Raw genomic sequence first — 19,620 nt, 5'->3', positions numbered from 1 at the left:
CCATTCTTTTGTCCCAGGGCTCTCATGCTCATGTGCCATATGGCCTCCACATCTGGTGACCAGTCCATGCTCTTTTGGGGGCGAAAAACAAAATTTCCTTTGAGGTACTACATAAATACATTTCTGTAGAATCTGCTACTGCCCATGTCTACAAATATCTGGGTCCCAAATTAAATGCATAAAGCTGAAATTATGTTACTTTTCAAAGATAACAGTAATTAAGTAAGACACGATACAAATCAGGGCTTTAAACTTTTTGGCACCAGTTCTTTTCTTCCAGCTTATTACTTGCGATGATAGCCCTTTGATGTTTTGACATATCTCTGAAATCATGATTAAATATGTAACCAAAGCTAGTTCTGACTTACTGTACTGGGCAAGTCATTCAGAATCAATATTATAGATAAAAAAATGCTATTTGGAAAAGTTCTTCTAAATTTAATGAATTGAATTTGTGTCTTTTTTTTTCCTCCTTAACTGTCACTAAAGTAGTTCTCTCAATAAGTTATTAAACCAAATAAAAACTTCAAATAAAAAAGTAAGTTCAAGATATTATTGGCAAATGTTTATCACTTAATATTTTTAAAATTTATCATAGATATCCACTGTCCCATAGATAAAACTGACAATTAAGCTTTTTGGCAACCACTTATATTGGTATGCTTTGCAGTCATTTAAAAATAATTTCTTCGATCAAAGCTGTGAGAATGTTGGAGCAAACACACGTGCAATACTGTGCTGGTAACACAATCGGGGTTCTATGTTTCAACACCAGGGTTTTTATTCTCTTCTTAACTCATTGAGTCACTGTTGCTTCTCTCACTGTTTCAGAACATGATTAAAATTTGTACCGTTTTTCCTGTGTTAAAGAAACAAAGCGGGGAAAAGGGGGAAAGACATAATCCAGATAAAATGGAGATGGTTGTATAGAAACAAATATTTCCAAAGTGTTAACTGATGTTGTGAAAAGCTGTTTTAGTAATAAGCCTAATGGGAAAACAATGTGGTCAGGAAACTCGGTGATACTGAAATTTGACTCTTTCACAGTAATGTCAGGTACCAGGAACAAGGGGACACGATGAACAGAATCAGTCCCATGTGTTGCTAAACATAGGTTTTTGTTATTTTGTTCCTCTGCTGCCTCTTCTTGTAGCCTCCCATGGTGTTGATGGGGGTCAAGGACTGGAAATGTAGCTCCGGTAGAACTGCTGGGTTCTCCCTATTCCTTAGCTCCTCATCACCATCTTCCAGCATTGTTACTCTTGTTCTGCCTTCCTCTAACTTGTCTCCTGGTGATGCTGTTTTAATCTTAACTTATTTTTCTTTCTAGTACAATAGCCGTGATTTGAAGTTCATATAAGTAATAAGTAAAAAGTAAGCAAACAATCAAAACAATCGCCTTCTAAAAATTGTATGCAAAATCTGGAAAATATCTATTAGTTGGGAATTCATATTATAAAACACCCCTGAAGAAGGAGTTAGAGATGGGAAGGCATAAACATTCCAACCTATTGTAATATTCTTAAGAATAGATGACTACTAGCAAGGCCTTTTAATTTATAAGATTTGGATCGAGTAGGGTTTTAATTTAATTCTACAATTTTTGTTACGAGGCGTGGTCTTAACAACTTTAAGAATGTGTGGGGTATTTTTTTAGTCTCAACAGACAAAGACTCCTGTGAATGAGAGTCAGGAGACCTGATTTTCAGTCTTTAAATCCTTTGCTTCTTAGTTTCTTCATCAGTCAAACAGGGACATTACTTTTTTACCTCCTTTCCTTGAGGAAATGCTCTAATGATCAATATTACCTTACTTTCAAGTCTCCAAGGGGAGTTACTTGATCTTTCTGAAGCTGCTTCTTAGCTATGTAACTGAGGTAGCTTTGGGGTGGCTCTGGGCATTAGGAATAATGTATACACCGCATTAGGCACAGTGCCTGCTAGGCCACAGGTCCTCAAAAGACAGATTTGACCATTGCACTTGCTGCACTCGCTCCTGCTACTACTCTGGTGCTGTTACTAACACGACCATTACCTCCTTATTTGCCAGGACTTTATCAATACTAGTTCTTTTCCATGATTAAAATAAACATCATGATAGAGCTGAGATTCATTCGTACTACTTCCTGTATGGGAAGTTTTGTTTGCTTTGTTGAAAGGAAAGAGAAGATAGCATTTCAAATACCCCCTAAATCTAACAATACAGATTAGCTTCTCAAATTTTTAATTTCAGTGTGCCATATTATTTTCTTAGAGACATCGCCCCCTCCCCTAGATGCTCAGCAGTAGAATCAGTCAGAACTGGCTAAATCTTTGGGACTCTTGTTCTGTATGTGAAGCATTGCAGTTGACCTCTGAATCATCAAAGATATTGACTTATGGTTAGTAAGGTGTTATTATTAACTGCTTGATTGTATCTAATGCTATAAAATTTTGCGTGTGTGTACATATATGTGATCTTTGAATAACTCAATATCCAACTACATTTCTTTTTTTCCAACTTTATTTCATATAAGAATATTCTTCACCTTTCTGATTATTTGTTAGAATATATTAATACATAGACACACAGAAAGTACTCAGTTACTCATTTCAACAAATACTTATTGAGCGCCTACTATGTGACTAATAGTCATGTTCCATGTGGTAGGACTAGAACAGTGAATATTACAGGGTCCCTTCTCTGATAGAACACACATTCTAGTTAAGGAAACAGACAGTAAACGAGCAAACACATATATAAAGCATTTATGATAATGAGCTTATAAACTGACAGGTTGTCTATAGCTCTCTTCCATTGATTGGTTCCCTTGTTCTACTGCCTTTAAGGAATTTGAGTGTCACTATTAGTGATAAGTGCTCTGATGAAAAATGAGTCTGGGTCATGGGAATAATAAGTAGCGGGGGTTTGGGAAGATATTATATACCATCTGGTGAAGGTTGGACATCTCTGAAGGAGTGACGTTTGAGTGGAGAGCTGAATGAAGAGAGGGAGTGAGCCATGAGGCCATCTAGGAAAAGAGTGTTATAGGCAGAGGCAGCAGGAAGGGCCAAAACTCTGAGGCAGCTTGGGGGCCCCTGCTGAGGAGTGAGTGTCGGGTAGTGGGGGATGAGCTCACAGAGGTGTGGTGAGGAAGGTGGCGGGCAGACTTTGAGGCCTTGTAGGCTCTGGTGGTAGTGGTGGTGGTAGTAACCATTATTATTATCATCATTTGGTATTTTGATCTTAGTATGTCTTAAATTATGTTAAACATGGGAAAAACACATGGCATTATTAATTGGATGAATGAAAAAATTTTAAGAACTCTTTGAAGCAGAATTCCACTGGTACTCCTATATGCTGCATTATTTGCTTGTACATGTTAATTCTTAAATTGTCTTTTAGCTTGAACTAGCATGAAGTTTTTGTGTATGGACTCTTAAGGGTTGTGACAAAAAAACCTTTTTACAGGGCCTAAGTGAAGGCAGCTAGACTTTGCAGGTCCCACTCACTCTGGTTTGAATTTCACCCTGCTCTTTGTAACAGAAGTCAGGTCCCTTAAGAGAAGTGAATTAAGTCAGAGGTGTTTTTTCTTCCTATTCTCTTCCAAAGGAGGTTTTAGAGTTTTTGTTTTGGCACTGTGCATCTCCAAGAGAAATTTTTTTCCTATACACCTGCAACAATAAAACATAAAAGGATTGTGAACTTGAGTTCTATTGTTACTCATCATCTCTTTATGTTTATGCTAGAGACAATTATATCTAAAATCTTATATGCAGTTAGGTTGTTTTTAGACAGTAACCTTTGTAGAAAGGTAGTGCTTTTTATTCTAAACCTAGTAAATAATTCTAGTATAATCGCCACTGTTAGAAACTATTGATGTGTACCATATGTGTTTACACATACTTCATTTATCATTACTACAGAAGTGTTTCAATATTTGAACAATTGGAACAGCCATACTGAATGCATTCAGGCTGAATATTTTTCTTGGCCCACTGTCTACCCGCACCTAGTTATGTGTAGATTTTTTTTTTTAATCAACTGTATTTGCTAACAAGATAGAAAAAGTCAAAAGTGCTTGTTAAAAAATTTATTGTTGTAATCACTGCAAATGAGTTAAGGTTCACTTGTAAAGCAGAATTTGAATGGTTCAATTGGTTTCCTTTTAAAAACTGCCATCATTTCAAAAGAACAAATGATCCCACATAGCAATTGTATAAAAATATCTCCTCTAAAACTCCATGTCTATTATGAACTGTTTTCTTTGTATCTTAATGAATATTAGTCATTTGTCCATAATTCCTTATCTCTTTCCCCTCCATCCCAACACACACACACACACACACACACACACACTCACTATCTTCTTAATACTTCACTGTGCTGTTCTCTGTTCATGTGCAAACAGCTTTTGCTTTCTTTTCATTTGGATGCTCTCTCCAGCCTGTCCTGGGCTGTGTTGTTGGTTTGGGAAGTGAAATGGGCAAATTCTTACTGACAAGCTAATTGCTTTCATCATGGTTGTGTCAAGTTGGGTGCACTGAAAATACCAAGCTAAACATACTTCTCACATTTTGTATTCTTTTGACTCTTTCAAGTCCTGGTCCTTTTAAAGCTATGATACATGGTTAACTTTACCAATTTCGGGGAGGGAAAGGAGCATTTGGTTTTGAGGGCAGGAGAATGTTTTCCCAACAGTGAATTCTACTAAGTGCTGGAATTTTTTTTTTCCCAGCAGAAGGAACAGAGGTGCCTTGCCTGTGTAATTTAAAATTCAGCTAGAGGAAGTTTAGCTTGGGCATATACCACCCATCCGATATTATAAGACAACTGAAGAAGGGAAGGAAAAGTGAAGGTGAGGTAGTAACATAGAAAGTAGAAATTAGCCTCGTTAAGCCTAAAATTCAAACTCCTTACTTGACATTATTGACCTTTCAGTTTATAGTTTAAACCAGTGGATCTCAAACGTTTTGGTCATAGGACTCCTTTACATTTTTGAACATTATTATGGACCCCAAAGAGCTTTTGTTTATATGGGTTATATCTATCGATTATCAACCATCTTAGAAATTTTTTAAAAATGATTCATTAAAAACAGTAATAAATACATTGCATGTTAATATAAATAATACATTTTTTCATGAAAAATAACTGTTTTTCAAAATAAACATTTAGTGAGAAGAGTGGTAGTGTTTTACATTTTGCACATCTCTTTAAAATGTCTGGCTTAGTAGAAGACAGCTGGGTTCTCCTATCTGCTTCTGCATTCAATCTGTTGTCATATCACATGTTACATAGCTTCTGGAAAACTTCACTGTATGCTCCTGAGAGAATGAGAGTGGAAAAAAGGCAAATAATGTCTTAGTATTATTATGAAAATAATTTTGACCTTGTGGACCCCCTGAAAAGGTTCCTCAGGGTCCCCTAACCACAGTTTGAGAACTATTGGCCTAAACAAATCTTTCCAGTCACACTCTTGTGTCAATTCCCCATGCAGCCTCTTAGTATCAACACTTCAGCCTGTTCCTCTCCCCACTCCCACCCACCTGCTCCCCTAGCTACCCACAGTTTGGAGACCAGAATCTTAAGCATTAGAGTCAAATAGTGTCTGCGCAGTACAGATGTCTGTCATGGAGGGGTTCACCTCAAGATATTATGAAAATAACAAAAAAGTGAACTGAGAATGAGTGAACCCACTTTCTGAAGTTAAAACTATAGTTGAAGTCTTATCCATGGTGATCAGGGCTAGAAGATGACTCTTTAATTTAAAAAGCGGTTCAAAAGAGCGTAACATAAAAAAGTTGCATCCACACATCAGCATTTAAAAACTTATATAAAGTATATCCATTCATTTACCAATTTTTTCATATAGTGCCAGGTCTTTTCTTTGAGTAAGGATTTCCTGATTGGAGTTCCCCATCCTCCTGTTTGCATAAACTACACTCAAAATGCATCATCTACTGTTTCCAGTTTTGTAATTTTAGAATGTGGTGTAAGATCTTAAAGTCACTTGCCAAACAGGCTAAGGGCTCTACAAACACTGATCTGTCACTTCTCTGTAGTGTAGTTTCTTGAGGACAGAGACTGTGTCTTGTCATCTTGTTCCTAGTCTTAACACAGTGCCCAACAAGCATAGATAATCCCTGAAAGCTTATTAGTTGAGTCCATAGTGAGAGCATACATCTGTGAATGAATGAAGCAGAGGCTATGTAATGAAATTACATTCATTATAAATTATTTCCCACTCCACTATTAGCACTGGTTTAACACTGAGCGTACTAAGTCTGGAGATATCCCTCAGATCCCGGCAAACTGAGAGGTTTGGTCACACTAACCACCCTAAATCTGTGCACAGGAGCAGTGAATTCAAATTAGGGTTTGTTAGGAATTCAAATACTGGATCCATTACCATGGCCAATTTGAATTGCCTCCATAGAACACATTCTAGGAACCTCTTTTTAAGAGCCCTTTAGTTGCCTAAGGCAGGCAGTCTCTCAAAGGGCCAAGCTTCTTTGGTTAGTCTATTCCATTGAAATCTTTTTTTTTTTTTTTTTTTGCCAAAAATCACAGAAACATTACCCACTCAATTCATCATTTAACTCAAGATACACTTTTATATGCATATAATATATATGTACGTATATATGTATATAAAGTATACTCATACTTTACTAAAATTTAAAACTTTTGATTTTAAGAATAGATTTATATCTCTCTGATATTTAATTTATAAGACTTTTCCAGTTCTTCCTGTGCTTCATTCTGAAAATGTGTACCCTTCTATTTCTTTGGAATTCTGTCAAGTAGCTATGACTTTGATTGGGAGGAGAGGCCGCTGCCCTTGCCCTGCTAGCCATGGTGCAGCATGGAACACGTGGCTGGGAGTCAGAAGCCTGTGTTTGCACACTGGCTCTGCCACAAATCCAGGTTTGGGGACCTTGCACAGGTGACCTAACTTCTCGGTGCCATGCTTTCCTTTTCTATAAAATGGGGGCAATTATAATAGCAATGTCACAGATTGTTCTGATTATTAAGAAAAATAACTTGCAGGAAAGTATATGACATATAATGAATTATTCAATAAACATTTGTAGAGCCATTGCTGATAATATCCACAGTACCCAGCTGTTACTTCACGGATAAACTAGCTTATTGTTTCCAATGTCAAGTGTTAATTTTAGAACATAATAGATGTAAAAAGTGATTATTTCCTGATATAACTACTTACCGCTTTCTATTACTGACTTTTCAAACTACTCAGCCACATTTTTGTTGGTCCATGACCCAGGTACTTACATTATTTAAGTTTAGCCTTTTTGGAAATTAAGGATTATTAGTTTTGTCAACACAGCAATTTGAAAAATGTAAAATATGAACACTTTTTTTTAATCCTTCCCACCTCCCTTCATACATTTTTATTTTCTTTTTTAGCAAAAAATGTATTATTAAGTTCCAAGTTTTGCCAGGTTCAGGGCTAGGCACTAGACACACATGGGTTAACATTGGTTCCTGCCTTTTTGGAACTTCCAAACATTTATGTCCTTTATTTTATCTATTAGAAGTTTTCTGGATATTTTCAGCTAGTTTCAAAAACTGAAAGGATTGCAAAGAGAACAGATTAAGAACCAATGAATTAAAGGTAGTTAAAGGCAAAAGATGTGGAAAGAGCAAGTCTTAGAATCCTAGAACCTGCATTCATGTACTTTTCACCACTTTCTAGCTATGTGATTCTGGACAAGTTGCTTTAACCTCCCTGAAACTGTTAATAAATAACTGTTTTTAACTTGTTGTTTGATTTGTACCAATTACTAACTTTCTGTACATGTTTCAATAGCCTCTTTTTTTTGGTCCTGTAATTATCCATAAGATTAATCACATCAGAGTCAGAGTTTCAAGTTTTTGTTTGTTTGTTTTTTGTTTTAAACCTCCATTCTCAAGAGTTCTGTGTGAGTGTGTTTGTATGTGTGGATGTGTGTACTCTATATATTATAATTTTTTTAAAATATCATTTTGTTCTTGTTTTATGGATACAATATCTTCTCTCTGCATGCCTTTTCCACATTGCCTTTTTTTCTCCTAATTTGTGTTTTCCTCCATCTTCTATGTTAAAAGCTTTCCTCGGATGTTGGATAATCCCTAGTAGTAAAGATTAAGAATAGATGTCTAAACAGCTTATTGGACTTGCTGAACCTATGGTAGGCTTGCAAATTTGAGGTTTACTATAGGTGATCAAGTGAGTTGTTTGTTGATAAACCATCAGAATCAGTATTAGGTCTTTTCTCTTGTGTTAGAAGTATTCCCCCAAAAGGTACCCTTCCAATTGCCTGCATGGAGTGGAAAAGGTCTAGATATATCTTCTGAGAGCCACATAGAAGAAAGGGTGGTGTCTTGGTCCATTCAGGCTGCTATAACAAAATGCCACAGACTGGATAGCTCATAAACAACAGAAATTTATTTTTCACAGTTTTGGAGGCTGAGAAAGTCTAAGATCAGGGTGCCAGCATGGTTACCTTTTGGTGAAGGCTGTGTTCTTGGTTTATAACCAGCATCTTCTTGCTATGTCTTCATGTGGTGGAAGGGACTAGGGATCTCTCTGGAGCACTAATCCCATTCATGAGGGCTGCACCCTCATGACTTAAACACCTCCCAAAGGTCCCACCTCCTAATACCATTATCTTTGGAGGTTAGGATTTCAACATATGAATTATGGGGAACACAAACATTCAGATCATAGCAGGTGGATAGTGTCAGCATCCACCTTTTGGTGTACAATCAATTAATTCCCATGTCTTTGCCAGCCAATCCCTAGACCAAAACCCTCTGTTTTACTCTCTCCAGAGAATAACCCTCCTGTCTGCTACCAGGGTAAGGGAGAGGTGGTTGCCAAGTGATGTGGAGTGTTGGAAGGGACTCAAACAGTTTCATCCCACCTATTATTAATGTATCCCAGTTCCCTCCCAACTTCTGAAGAACCTCTTGCTGCCATTTGCTGAGCCTTTTGTGGATTCTGCAGTGTAATTAGCTTTGCTTCTTAGCTTTTCCACCAGTGAGGGCCTGGCTTTCTTGGTTCTCCTAAATCCTTTAACACTTATGCATTGACTTTCAAGCTTCCAAAATTTTGTTGCTGTTATTTCATCTCTAGTTTTCTTTGTATATGTGGGGTTTTGTATTAAAAAAAAAACAACTTTTTTTTTCTGTTATCTTTCTTGGGTAATTTTAGGGCTTTGGGAGGTAGCATATTTAGATATATGTTTAATCTGCCATCTTAACCCTGAATTCCTTTGATCTTTCTAAAGTTGAAAATCTTACTTACAGATCTTCAGTTACACTCCCTGATCTCACTAGAGTCAAACTAAAGGGAATGTTTGACCATACTTTTCTCTTTTTAAGATCTGTGTTCCTGTTATTTATAAATGATGATATCAGCTATATTTTCTAGCAAATACTCGTACTTTACTAAAATTTAAAATTTTGGATTTTAAGAATAGATTTATATATCTCTGATGAATTATCAGAGAAAATTTAAATATGTTCAGAGATGAATAACTGAGGCGAATTCATTGAGAGAGAGTGTGTGTGAGAGAGAGAGAAAGAGTGTGTGTGTGTTTTGAGATTCAGTCTATTAGAAGCTACACATGCCCTAATATAGATTAAATGTATGCCCCCAGAATATACTTTTATCTACATTTATCCTTCAACAGTAAATATGTAGTCAGGATTTGATGTGAACACATTTTGCTGCATCCAGAGACTCCGTACTTCATGGAACGAAACTTCTTCCAGTTAGTAGAAGAGTGCTTATCCCAGCTCCTGGTTTTCCAAACTGGAGACCCCAATCTTTTTTCCAGAAACAGACTTTTTGCTTTCACCTTAAGCAGAGAAAAAACTCTGTTATTATTCACAGAGACAGTGCTTGTATTTGCTTTCAAATCTGATTATACCAGGACACTGTAGTAATTTTTTCATTTGCAATCCACTTTAAATAACAGTTCAAAGTTTTCAGAGATTCACATTTGTAATACTACTTACATCCTCAGTGAGGTTTTGTTGAGGGTGAGTTTGCAGGTAGAGGGGTGGAAAGAGGATCAGGAGTAGTTGCTAGGTAGGAATTGAGGTGAGCCTCTATTATAATGACTCTAGGGTTGACTCTAGTTTTGTATATCCTAGTTTAAAGAGTTCAAGTGCAGAATAGGCACCTACTCATAGACAGAAATATTATATGACTACAAGCTTTATTTCTGATTTTGGCCAACAGTCTTAGTGCAATGGACTGAATTGTGTCCCCCTCAAAATTCATATGTTGAAGCCCCTTAACGCCCAATGTGATGGTGTTTGGAGATGCAGCCTTTGGAAGGTAATTATGTTTAGATGAGATCATGAGGGTGGGACCGTCAGGATGGAATTAGTGCCCTTACAAGAAGAGACACCAGAGAGCTTGCTGTCCTTCTATCTGCCATATGAGGACAGAAAAGGCCGTGTCTACAATTCAGAAAGTGAGGCCTCACCAAAACCCAACCATGCTGGCACTCTGATCTTTTTGACTTATAGCCTTGCTTAAGCAATCCAGTCTATGGTATTTTATATGGCAGCCTAAGCTGATAATACACTTGGAAACTCATTGGTCAAATGGGAGACAGCCTGATTTCAACCCATCTGTACTCTGGAAATGTAACTGAGGATATTTTCTCATACCAACTGATTCTCCAGTTCTCCACACACCAACTGGGTGTACAATAACTCAATTCAATTTTGGTACTATCTACCTGGCGTTAGCATCAGATCCCCCAGGTTAAAGGGGCCCAGTCCCACAAGACTGCCCCTACCTCAGGTTCCAGTTCTAAGTTCCAGGCCACTCATATTTCTGACTGACTGGCTATAAATGGTATAAAAGCTATAAAGCATATAAACCATCCGAATTTCAACAATTTGCTAGAATGGCTTATAGAACTCAGGAAAACACTAACTTTTTTGCATTTACCAGTTTATTACAAAGGATACAACTCAGGAACAGCCAAGTGGAAGAGATGAATAGGGCAAAGTATGAGGGGTGAAGGGGATATGGAGCTTCCATACCTTCTTCATTGCACCACCCTCCCAGCAAGTTAATTAACATGTTTACCAATCCAGAAGCCCATCAGATATCTTTGTTCAAGAGTTTTTAGGGAGCTCAATCTCTAGCCCCCTCCCTATGGGAATGTGGGTAGGGCAGAAAGTTCTAACCAGTAATCACTTGGTCTTTCTAGTAACCAGCTCCATCCTGAAGCTCTCTAGGGGCCCTACCCCAAGTCACTGCATTAGTATAAGCTCAGGTGTGATAATCAAAGGGGCTTGTTGTGAATAACAAAAGACACTCTTGTCACTCAGGGTTTTAGGACCTCTGTGCCAGGAACCTGAGACAAAGATGATATATATACATACACACACATATATAATACAAAGACTATACATATATATACTTTTATTTATTTTTGAGGCTATTAAGTATTGCTTTATTTATTTTTATTGAGGTGTAGTTGATGTATAATGTTATACAAGTTTCACTATGTACAACATAGTGATTCACAGTTTTTAAACCAAAAATGTTTTTTGTTATACTACAACCCAAAGCCCATACCCTGTTTGTTTGTGGGTCAGCTCCTCAATCATTCATCAGGTTTGTAAAGAAGGAAGAAAGCAAGAAAGTAAGTAAACATTTCTGTGGTTTGTCTGGGTGCTTTTTGACTAGGTAAGAGAGAAATGTCTTAAATAATATGGAAAATATGTTATTGTTAGAAAGAAAATGCCACCACCTTCTCTGTCACAAATGCCAACATTTGGAGAGGAAATGGTTCTTGCCTTTGGAGAACTGAGTGGTTATATCAGCTTTGCTACAGAACAGAAGAACCTTGCCCCTGTATCCTACTTAAAACAACTTTGGCAATGATATTTTGGCTGGTGAGAAACTAATTAGAAGATGAGACAATTTTACATACTCTTTAAATGACCCAGAGTTTCAAACAGATGTTTCAGGGAAATGCAAACCTGGTGCTCTTCCATTAGCCAATTACCTTGTTGCAACTGTCACAGGCTCTTTTGTACAATAATTATGAAGAATTATGTCCCAGCTGGCAACAGAAATGTACATTGTTTAGCTCAATTTGAAGGAAGTTTGGTGGTAATTAGAGACCCAGTTTTTCTGTTAAGCCTTGAAAAAGGAAACTATCACAATTGAGAAGACCTTGATGAAAGGCATAGGGGCAGACCACATTCTCCAAGAAGCATACACAGTAGAGTCTTGTAGGATAATGTACAAACACACAACACACACACATACACACACACACACACAATCAGAAAAGCTCTAACTCCAAAACAACTTAAACAGAAGTGGAGAAGTAGAGAAAAGAGTAAGGAATAAACTATAACATAACTTGAAGCACTGAAATTTAAATTTCATAGCATTTAAACATAATTGCATGAATTCTTGCTGGCTTCTCTTGATGTCTCAACAATTTTTTTAGGATCTCTTTTTGTACCTTTAAAAATATTAGCTTATATATCTACAAAGGAATAGTTTTAACATTGAATTTTTCAGTAGAATTATTAGATTGGGGGAAAAAATCCTTGTTTGACTCTATAATACCTCACTCTCTTAAAACAAGCAAGCAAACAAACCTTTGAGTTGAAATTAAAGACAAAGATAAGCATAAACACTTGTTAAGACTGTATAAGGCTTGATTCTTTTAAGGTCAAATAATTAGTTATTATTTTGCTTAGTGACCTTAAGACTTTTGCATATTAAATAAAAGTTCCAGTCACTCAAATATGCAGAAAGCCATATGGATTATCATTATGTATGATAAAAAATTTTCATTATGTATCTATAGGTTTTATTCTTGGGACCTGGCAAAGAATTTGCTTTTTTCCTCTACAAACTCCCAAAGCATAGTAAGTCATTGGAAGCCAAGCATTCAGTACAAACAGTTTCAGTTTCCATATTTCCTAGCAGGCCAGCCAAGAGCTATCCTAGGAAAATGCAAAGAAAAAGTTTATTTCTGGAAAATACAAATATGTTCTTGTACTTGTAAATATTTTCCTACCCCATATTTTTTGAAATTAACATCAATTAGCATGGGTCACATTGACTTGTGTTTATAAGCCAGCTCTGCATTTCATTTTAGACGAAGATGAAATATTCATTCTATTTTTTTTACCATCTCCCAATGTGATAATATATTTACAATAAAGAACATCTGGATATTTGCAATTGGAGAAGTCTTCATGCTTTTGAAATATAACATTTAATAAATAGTTCTCCTTCCACTGCTAAGTAACAATCAGCATGTCTCAGATACTTGGGTGGGTTTTTTTGTAAAAAGCATTTGCTCTTTTGTATTATTTAAGACATCCTAATATTGTAGGTAGGTGGTGAAAAAGCAAGTTGGACGTCAGGAGAAAAAAAATCTAAAATTTTGTAATAAATTAGGATAATTATGGCAACATGGTTAAATCTTAATGAAGAATAATGGTTCTTTTTCCTCCCTTGGTCAGGCCAAGCGTTGCAAGTATATGCGTGATGTTACAATACTGCCCCCTACTGTAAGACTTTACTGGGCCCTTTCAAAGGAACATCAAGAAAAAAATAGGAGAAACTAACTGATGACTGGGGCAAGTAGATCTTATTACATTTGGCATTTTAAAAGCATATTCTGATGAATGGTTCAGGCCCCTTAAATGCAGAAATCTAGAATAATAGTACAATATATACTTTTGTTTCTCAGTTTGTTTTCTTTCGAATTAATGTCTTTGCTGCTCTGTTCCTTTGAGGTAAACAGAGGAAACTTTCCTCCCCTGACATACTTTGAGATGATGGATCTTACTAGGGGTTTTGTGAATGTGTTTTTGTTTTAATTAGTGTTGGTTTCAAGGAATTTTGCATCTTTGAAAAAAGCACACAGGGTATCTTTGAGGCTGGATAAAGAATGATACTTTTGTCTATCTTCAGTGTGGCTTTGGTATTTTTAATAACAGGAATGAGTCTTGGGGTAAAGTATATCAACTCAACCAATCATATCTTGGAGTTTATCCAGTCTTAAATCTGACTGTCTGTAAACAACTTTGTATTCTTTTACATTGAGTAAAGCTACAAATTCACGTGAACAAGCCTTTGGCATGAATACGATTTAGGCTGCCTTTTTTGTTTTGTTTTTCTAAAAGTTGAAAAATTTTTCTTTTTTATGGGTACTGCTTTAAAAAAGTGATTCTGATGACATTTCTTTTGCCAATGCACATTTTCTGACATTAAAAAACAAATCAAAAGCCACTTATCATATGAATCATTGTTAAAGTCAGCAGTAATCCACTGTGTAAAATCTCTCTGTAAAGGCGCAGAGGCTGGGGGCTTAAACCTGGAGCACATTAAATTAGTTCCAGTCTCTCGCCAACGGGCTTCGCCTGGCTTGCTTAGGCAGGCAAAACGGAAACAGGCAGTTTATAACGTGAAGTCTGCTTTAAAAACCATGGGGTTCATTGGAGGAAGATTTATATCCCCCACTTATATAAACATTACAAATATGGACTGCAAGTAGGAGGGAAACCTTTATCGAAATCTCTTGAAGAGCTTTTTCATTGTGAGTAAAATGGACAGCTTGCACTGTTGTTTGAAGATATGCCAGCAGTTCGACAATCATCTTTTTCACTGCTTCGCCTGATTAAAATGTAGCATTGTGAAGACTAACCAGACCACCTACTTTTAATTTATTTTCTTGATGAGACTATGTTGGCATCAAAAGTGGAGCCAAAAAGCTCTGTGCCAAAGGAGAAAATTGTCATTTCAGGATTAAAAAAAAAAAAAAAAAGACAATATAATTATATAAAGACTTGGGGAAAGGGGAATCTGGATGTCAGTTTATATCACCTCCTAATTTAAAATGATTTTTATATATAAACACTATCCTAGATTTCATGTTGTCTTTAGGGTTGTAATAGAACACAGATGAGGCTTGAAATATTTGATCCAATAAAACGAGAAAGGCTGCAAGGAAAGATTACCAGTTGAGATTAGAGTGGCTATTTATTTCACTTTTCACATATGGTGATTTTAAGTCCATGAGCTAAATTTCTGTTTTCTTCTCATTTGTTTTTATCTTATTTTTAATATCTTGAAAATTTCCATAGAAATGTACTTTCCTCTGCCCCAAACATGTCTAATAGGGCCCTAAGACAAAATTATCTTTTTTTCTTTAGGCTTGTTAGCAGTAGCTACTATTTGGTGGACTTCAGCCACAATCCAGGTAGTACTGTATCAGTTTTTCTTTGGATTTCTTCACTCTATCTGAAAGATAGCAATCTGGTTTTAGCATTGTTAGCTGATTCCAAATGTAAGGTTATTCTTAAACCTTAAAAATCTTAAAAGCTTAAACCTAAAATGTGAAACCATAAACCTAAAAATCTAAAAACCTTAAAAATCAGGGCTGACTGTAAGAAGTGACATGGTGAAAGCATTTGAAGGACATAACATGAAACCAGAACCTGCAGGAGTGTGGGGTTAACATCTCAGGAGCTCAGCCCAGAAGGGCCAGCTTGGCTATTTGCCCACCAGGCCTGTAGGCTGTGACTGCCATTGGAAGTAAAGGCAGATTTCTGAAAGGGAAGGACAGTCATTTGACTTCCAGGTGTGCAGAAGTGGGAGATGTAATTAGATTCAGTGTAAAAAAAAAAAAAAAAAGAAAAAGGTACAATCAAGGCTCTCTGGCCAATAACATAATAATAGTGATAATAGTAATCATTTTTGTGAGTCTCATTTGTTAAGCTCTGATTATATGCTATGTACCATGCTAAATGCTTTACATATATCATTGTTTTTCCTCTTTGCAACAACTCAGTTTCTTAAGTGAGGAACCCAGGGTACAGAGGCTTAGGTCACATCATTGGTAGTGGTCAGAGCTGGTCACTGCAACCAGAAATTCTGACTCCAGAGCTGTGCTTCTAGCTTGCTTAACCACTACATTATACACGTTGATTTTTCCTGTTTCGGCAGACGTGTGGGGTTTCCATATCACATCACTAACTTGTAATCCTGTTAATGCCAAACACTGCCCAGACTTTTTATCGGCAGCTCTATCTGTCCCTACAGCCATGATACTCAGATGAGTGGCCCTGAGTGTGATAATGAACTGTTTTGTGTTGTGAGCTGGGATGGAGGCAGGAGGGCTATAGAATGACTGTGCCAGAGGTTGTCAGGTAGTGATGAAAAGAATTCTCTGTTACTCTGTACATGTAGAGGACTAAGGTAAAGGATGATGCTTGTTAATCTGCAGCTAGTCTGTGATCTGTCCTTCCAAACAATTAAGTTATCCTAAATCCGTAATATCTACCAGTGAGAGTTAGAATTTTACTAGAGGAAGACCTCTAGTTTCAAAGATAAGTTGACCTAATCTTGAAGGCAGTAGAATTATTAATCATTGTTCTTTGAGAAATTTGATTTATATTCACCTGTAACATGAAGAACAGAATGTATATGCTATTAAAATGGATTTTCATAATGAATAGCAGTCAGTCTTCAAAAGTAAGGCACAAATACATCACCAGCAATAACATATGATTTTAGTCTCTAAAGAGGTTGTGATAGATAATAGTGAATTTCTTCTTTACATAATTGGACAACCCGCCGCCCCCCCCAAAAAAAGGAAATCCCAAAGGTTAGAAGGTAACAGAGTGATAGTAGTGGTGAGAGGAGGATGAGAAGGAAAAGAAGAAAACCCTACTCTTGTTAGCATGTAGACCTGTGAGATGAAATGTATGGTCTAGAGTGGATGGAAGAAGAAACAAAGGTATAACTATTGTATTTATGGTATTTAAAATGAAGGAGGTAGTCAGTAGAGAATCCAGAGTTGTGATAGAAATGGATGATATCTATATGTGTGTGGTTATATGTTGGGGAATGGGGTAGGGATGCAAGTGAGCTAAATTCTAGTCTCTCACAGTAGGAAGTCAATAATAACATAAGAAAAAAGTGATTTGTAAAAAAATTGGTGCAGCCATTATGTAAAACAGTATGGAGGTTTCTAAAAAAACTAAAAATAGAGTCGCCATGTGACCCATGTGACCCAGCAATCCCACTCCTGGGCATATATCCGGAGAAAAGTATAATTCGAAAAGATACATGCACCCTAATGTTCATTGCAGCACTGTTTACAATAGTCAAGACATGGAAGCAACCTAAATGTCCATTGACAGATGAATGGATAAAAAAGATGTGGTACATATATACAATGGAATATTACTCAGCTATAAAAAAGAACAAAACAATGCCATTTGCAGCAACATGGATGGACCTAGAGATTATCATACTAATTGAAGTAAGTCAGAAGGAGAAAGACAAGCACCATATGATGTCACTTATATGCAGAATCTAAAATATGACACAAATGAACTTATCTACGAAACAGAAACAGACTTACAGACAGAGAACAGACTGTGGTTGTCAAGGGGGAGGGGGATGGGGGAGGGATGGATTGGGAGTTTGGGATTAGCAGATGCAAACTATTATATATGTATAACTGAATCACTTTGCTGTACACCAGAAAGAACACAACATTGTAAATCAACTATACTTCAATAAAAATAAAATAAAATGAAGGAGGTAATCAGTAGAGAAACCAGAGTTGTGATAGAAATGGGTGATATCTATATGTGTGTGGTTATATTTTGGGAATGGGGTAGGGATGCAGGTGAGCTAAATTCTAGTCTCTCACAGTAGAAAATCAATAGTAATGTAAGAAAAAGGTGATTTATAAAAGAAGTAGTATAACTATAGCACATTATTTAGTGACTTGATGGTGATCTCTAGAGAAACCAAAACCAAAAATCAACCAAAAATGGTTTTCTCTGAGACGTAGGAGTGGGCTTGGGAAGGGGTAAACAGGAGGCTGTTGCTGTCCATTATGACCCCTTTAAGTATTAGAATCAAATCTTATGAACCATATTCATGTTTTACTTTGATAAGAATATTTTTTTAAAAAGAACTTTGATTAGGGCTTCCCTGGTGGCGCAGTGGTTGAGAGTCCGCCTGCTGATGCAGGGGATGCGGGTTCGTGCCCCGGTCCGGGAAGATCCCACATGCCGCGGAGCGGCTGGGCCCGTGAGCCATGGCTGCTGAGCCTGCGCATCCGGAGCCTGTGCTCCGCAACAGGAGAGGCCACAACAGTGAGAGGCCCGCGTAACGCAAAAAAAAAAAAAAAAAAAAAAAGAACTTTGATTAAAAACAAAAGAACACTCAAGTTTCTACTTTAAAAAAAGAGAGAGAACAAAATATCCCCTCATGCACTCCATTATACTTTCCTTTTCCCCCTTAAGCAGGGATCTAAAAAATTAAGTAACTACTCTTAGTTTTGTTTAGTCTCAGAAGTTCCCTTTGTTGGTAAGGTAAAGTTTCCAGAAAAGACAATTTTTCATAATCTGGTTAATTAGGCCAACATTTTTGATGACTAAATAAACCTGACCAATGACCTGTGGATCACTGTGATTAATTTTCAATTCCAAATTACTGAGACCCATAGATTTAAGTGATGGATGTAGTGACAAGATGCCTCAAGGACTTTCTTAAATTATCTTTGCCTTTTCGTTACTGTTACCGGAATATACTTGTACTCTGGAAGTCTGCTTCTCTGTAACATAATCACAGCAACCTTGACTGTCTGAAATCTTAAAACTGGTTAACCACTTACGAAATCCTGTTATGCTCTCTCTGGAGGTGGTTGATAATCCTGGCTCATTACATACCTTTTAATACCAGTATTTGTCTTAGTTTTCTGCACAGACCATTTTTGCTCATTTCTTACATCGTCATTCTTAGATAGACTTTTTTGGTCATTATATATTGTTCCTAAAAACCTTTTTTGGCTGAACCGATTTGACCTTAGACTTATCTTTAGTTCTCAGGAAATTTAGTCGTTTCCCAGTTTAGCAATCTGACAAGTTAGATGTTATTTATGCTTATAGGGTTTTTTAAAAGGAGATGGTTTTCAGTATATGTAAATATATATTTGCATTTCCTGAGTATGTAGTCTTAGGCTTACTAATTTCTTTTGTGCCATTAACTGTGAATAGAAAATCAAGCTTTCTCCATTTATCAACCTCAAAAATTCATGTAAGATGCTGTTGTTTTATAATATTTTTAAAATGTGCTATCCTAATGAAAGATGCACGTTTGCTGTGTGGCAACACCACTTCTCTGTAGAGCACTTTTACATCCGTTATCCCATTTAGTCATCACAACAACCCTGTGAGGAAGGCAGGGGAGGAGTCATCATCCCCATTTCATAGACAAGGATGAGTGATTTGCAAGTAGTCACATGGTTAGTGGTCTAGTGGTTGGAAGAACAACTCAGTGCTCTGACCTTGACTTCACGGTTCTCTGCAGCAGGATTTAAATCTAGGGCTTTTGCTTAAAACAAGTAAGGGAGTGTGATCCGCCCTCGCTCTGGACCTCATTTTCTCCTTCACAGCTGCTTCTTGCTTTTCTTTCCATTTGACTTGTTATAAGCCTGAGGGAGAGCCAACAAGACTTATTGTATCTTGGGGGATGGAGAAATCACTCACTTTATTTTGGAAATTTTGATTAAAAATAATTTTTTATAATCTCTGAAAAAACAAAAA

At 36.7% G+C, this 19,620-nt stretch overlaps 1 protein-coding gene across 2 annotated transcripts in view; it reads left to right on the top strand.

The window, feature by feature from the left end:
* SCFD2 (sec1 family domain containing 2) overlaps positions 1 to 19,620 on the top strand; it is a 401,411-nt gene that overhangs the window by 98,495 nt on the left and 283,296 nt on the right. The window contains exon 5 of one of the 2 annotated variants that reach the window (XM_082630712.1): positions 10,244 to 10,519. The exons of the other annotated variant lie outside the window; for it this stretch is intronic. Within the exon in view, the coding sequence (XP_082486838.1) occupies positions 10,244 to 10,354 (111 nt within the window). The 3' untranslated portion in view covers positions 10,355 to 10,519. Of the gene's footprint in view, positions 1 to 10,243; positions 10,520 to 19,620 lie in introns of those variants that run through there. 2 annotated transcript variants of the gene reach the window in all.

This window comes from Mesoplodon mirus (assembly GCF_964341445.2).
Source record: "Mesoplodon mirus genome assembly, chromosome: 2".
NCBI lineage: Eukaryota > Metazoa > Chordata > Mammalia > Artiodactyla > Ziphiidae > Mesoplodon > Mesoplodon mirus.
This window is presented reverse-complemented; position numbering and strand designations above follow the sequence as displayed.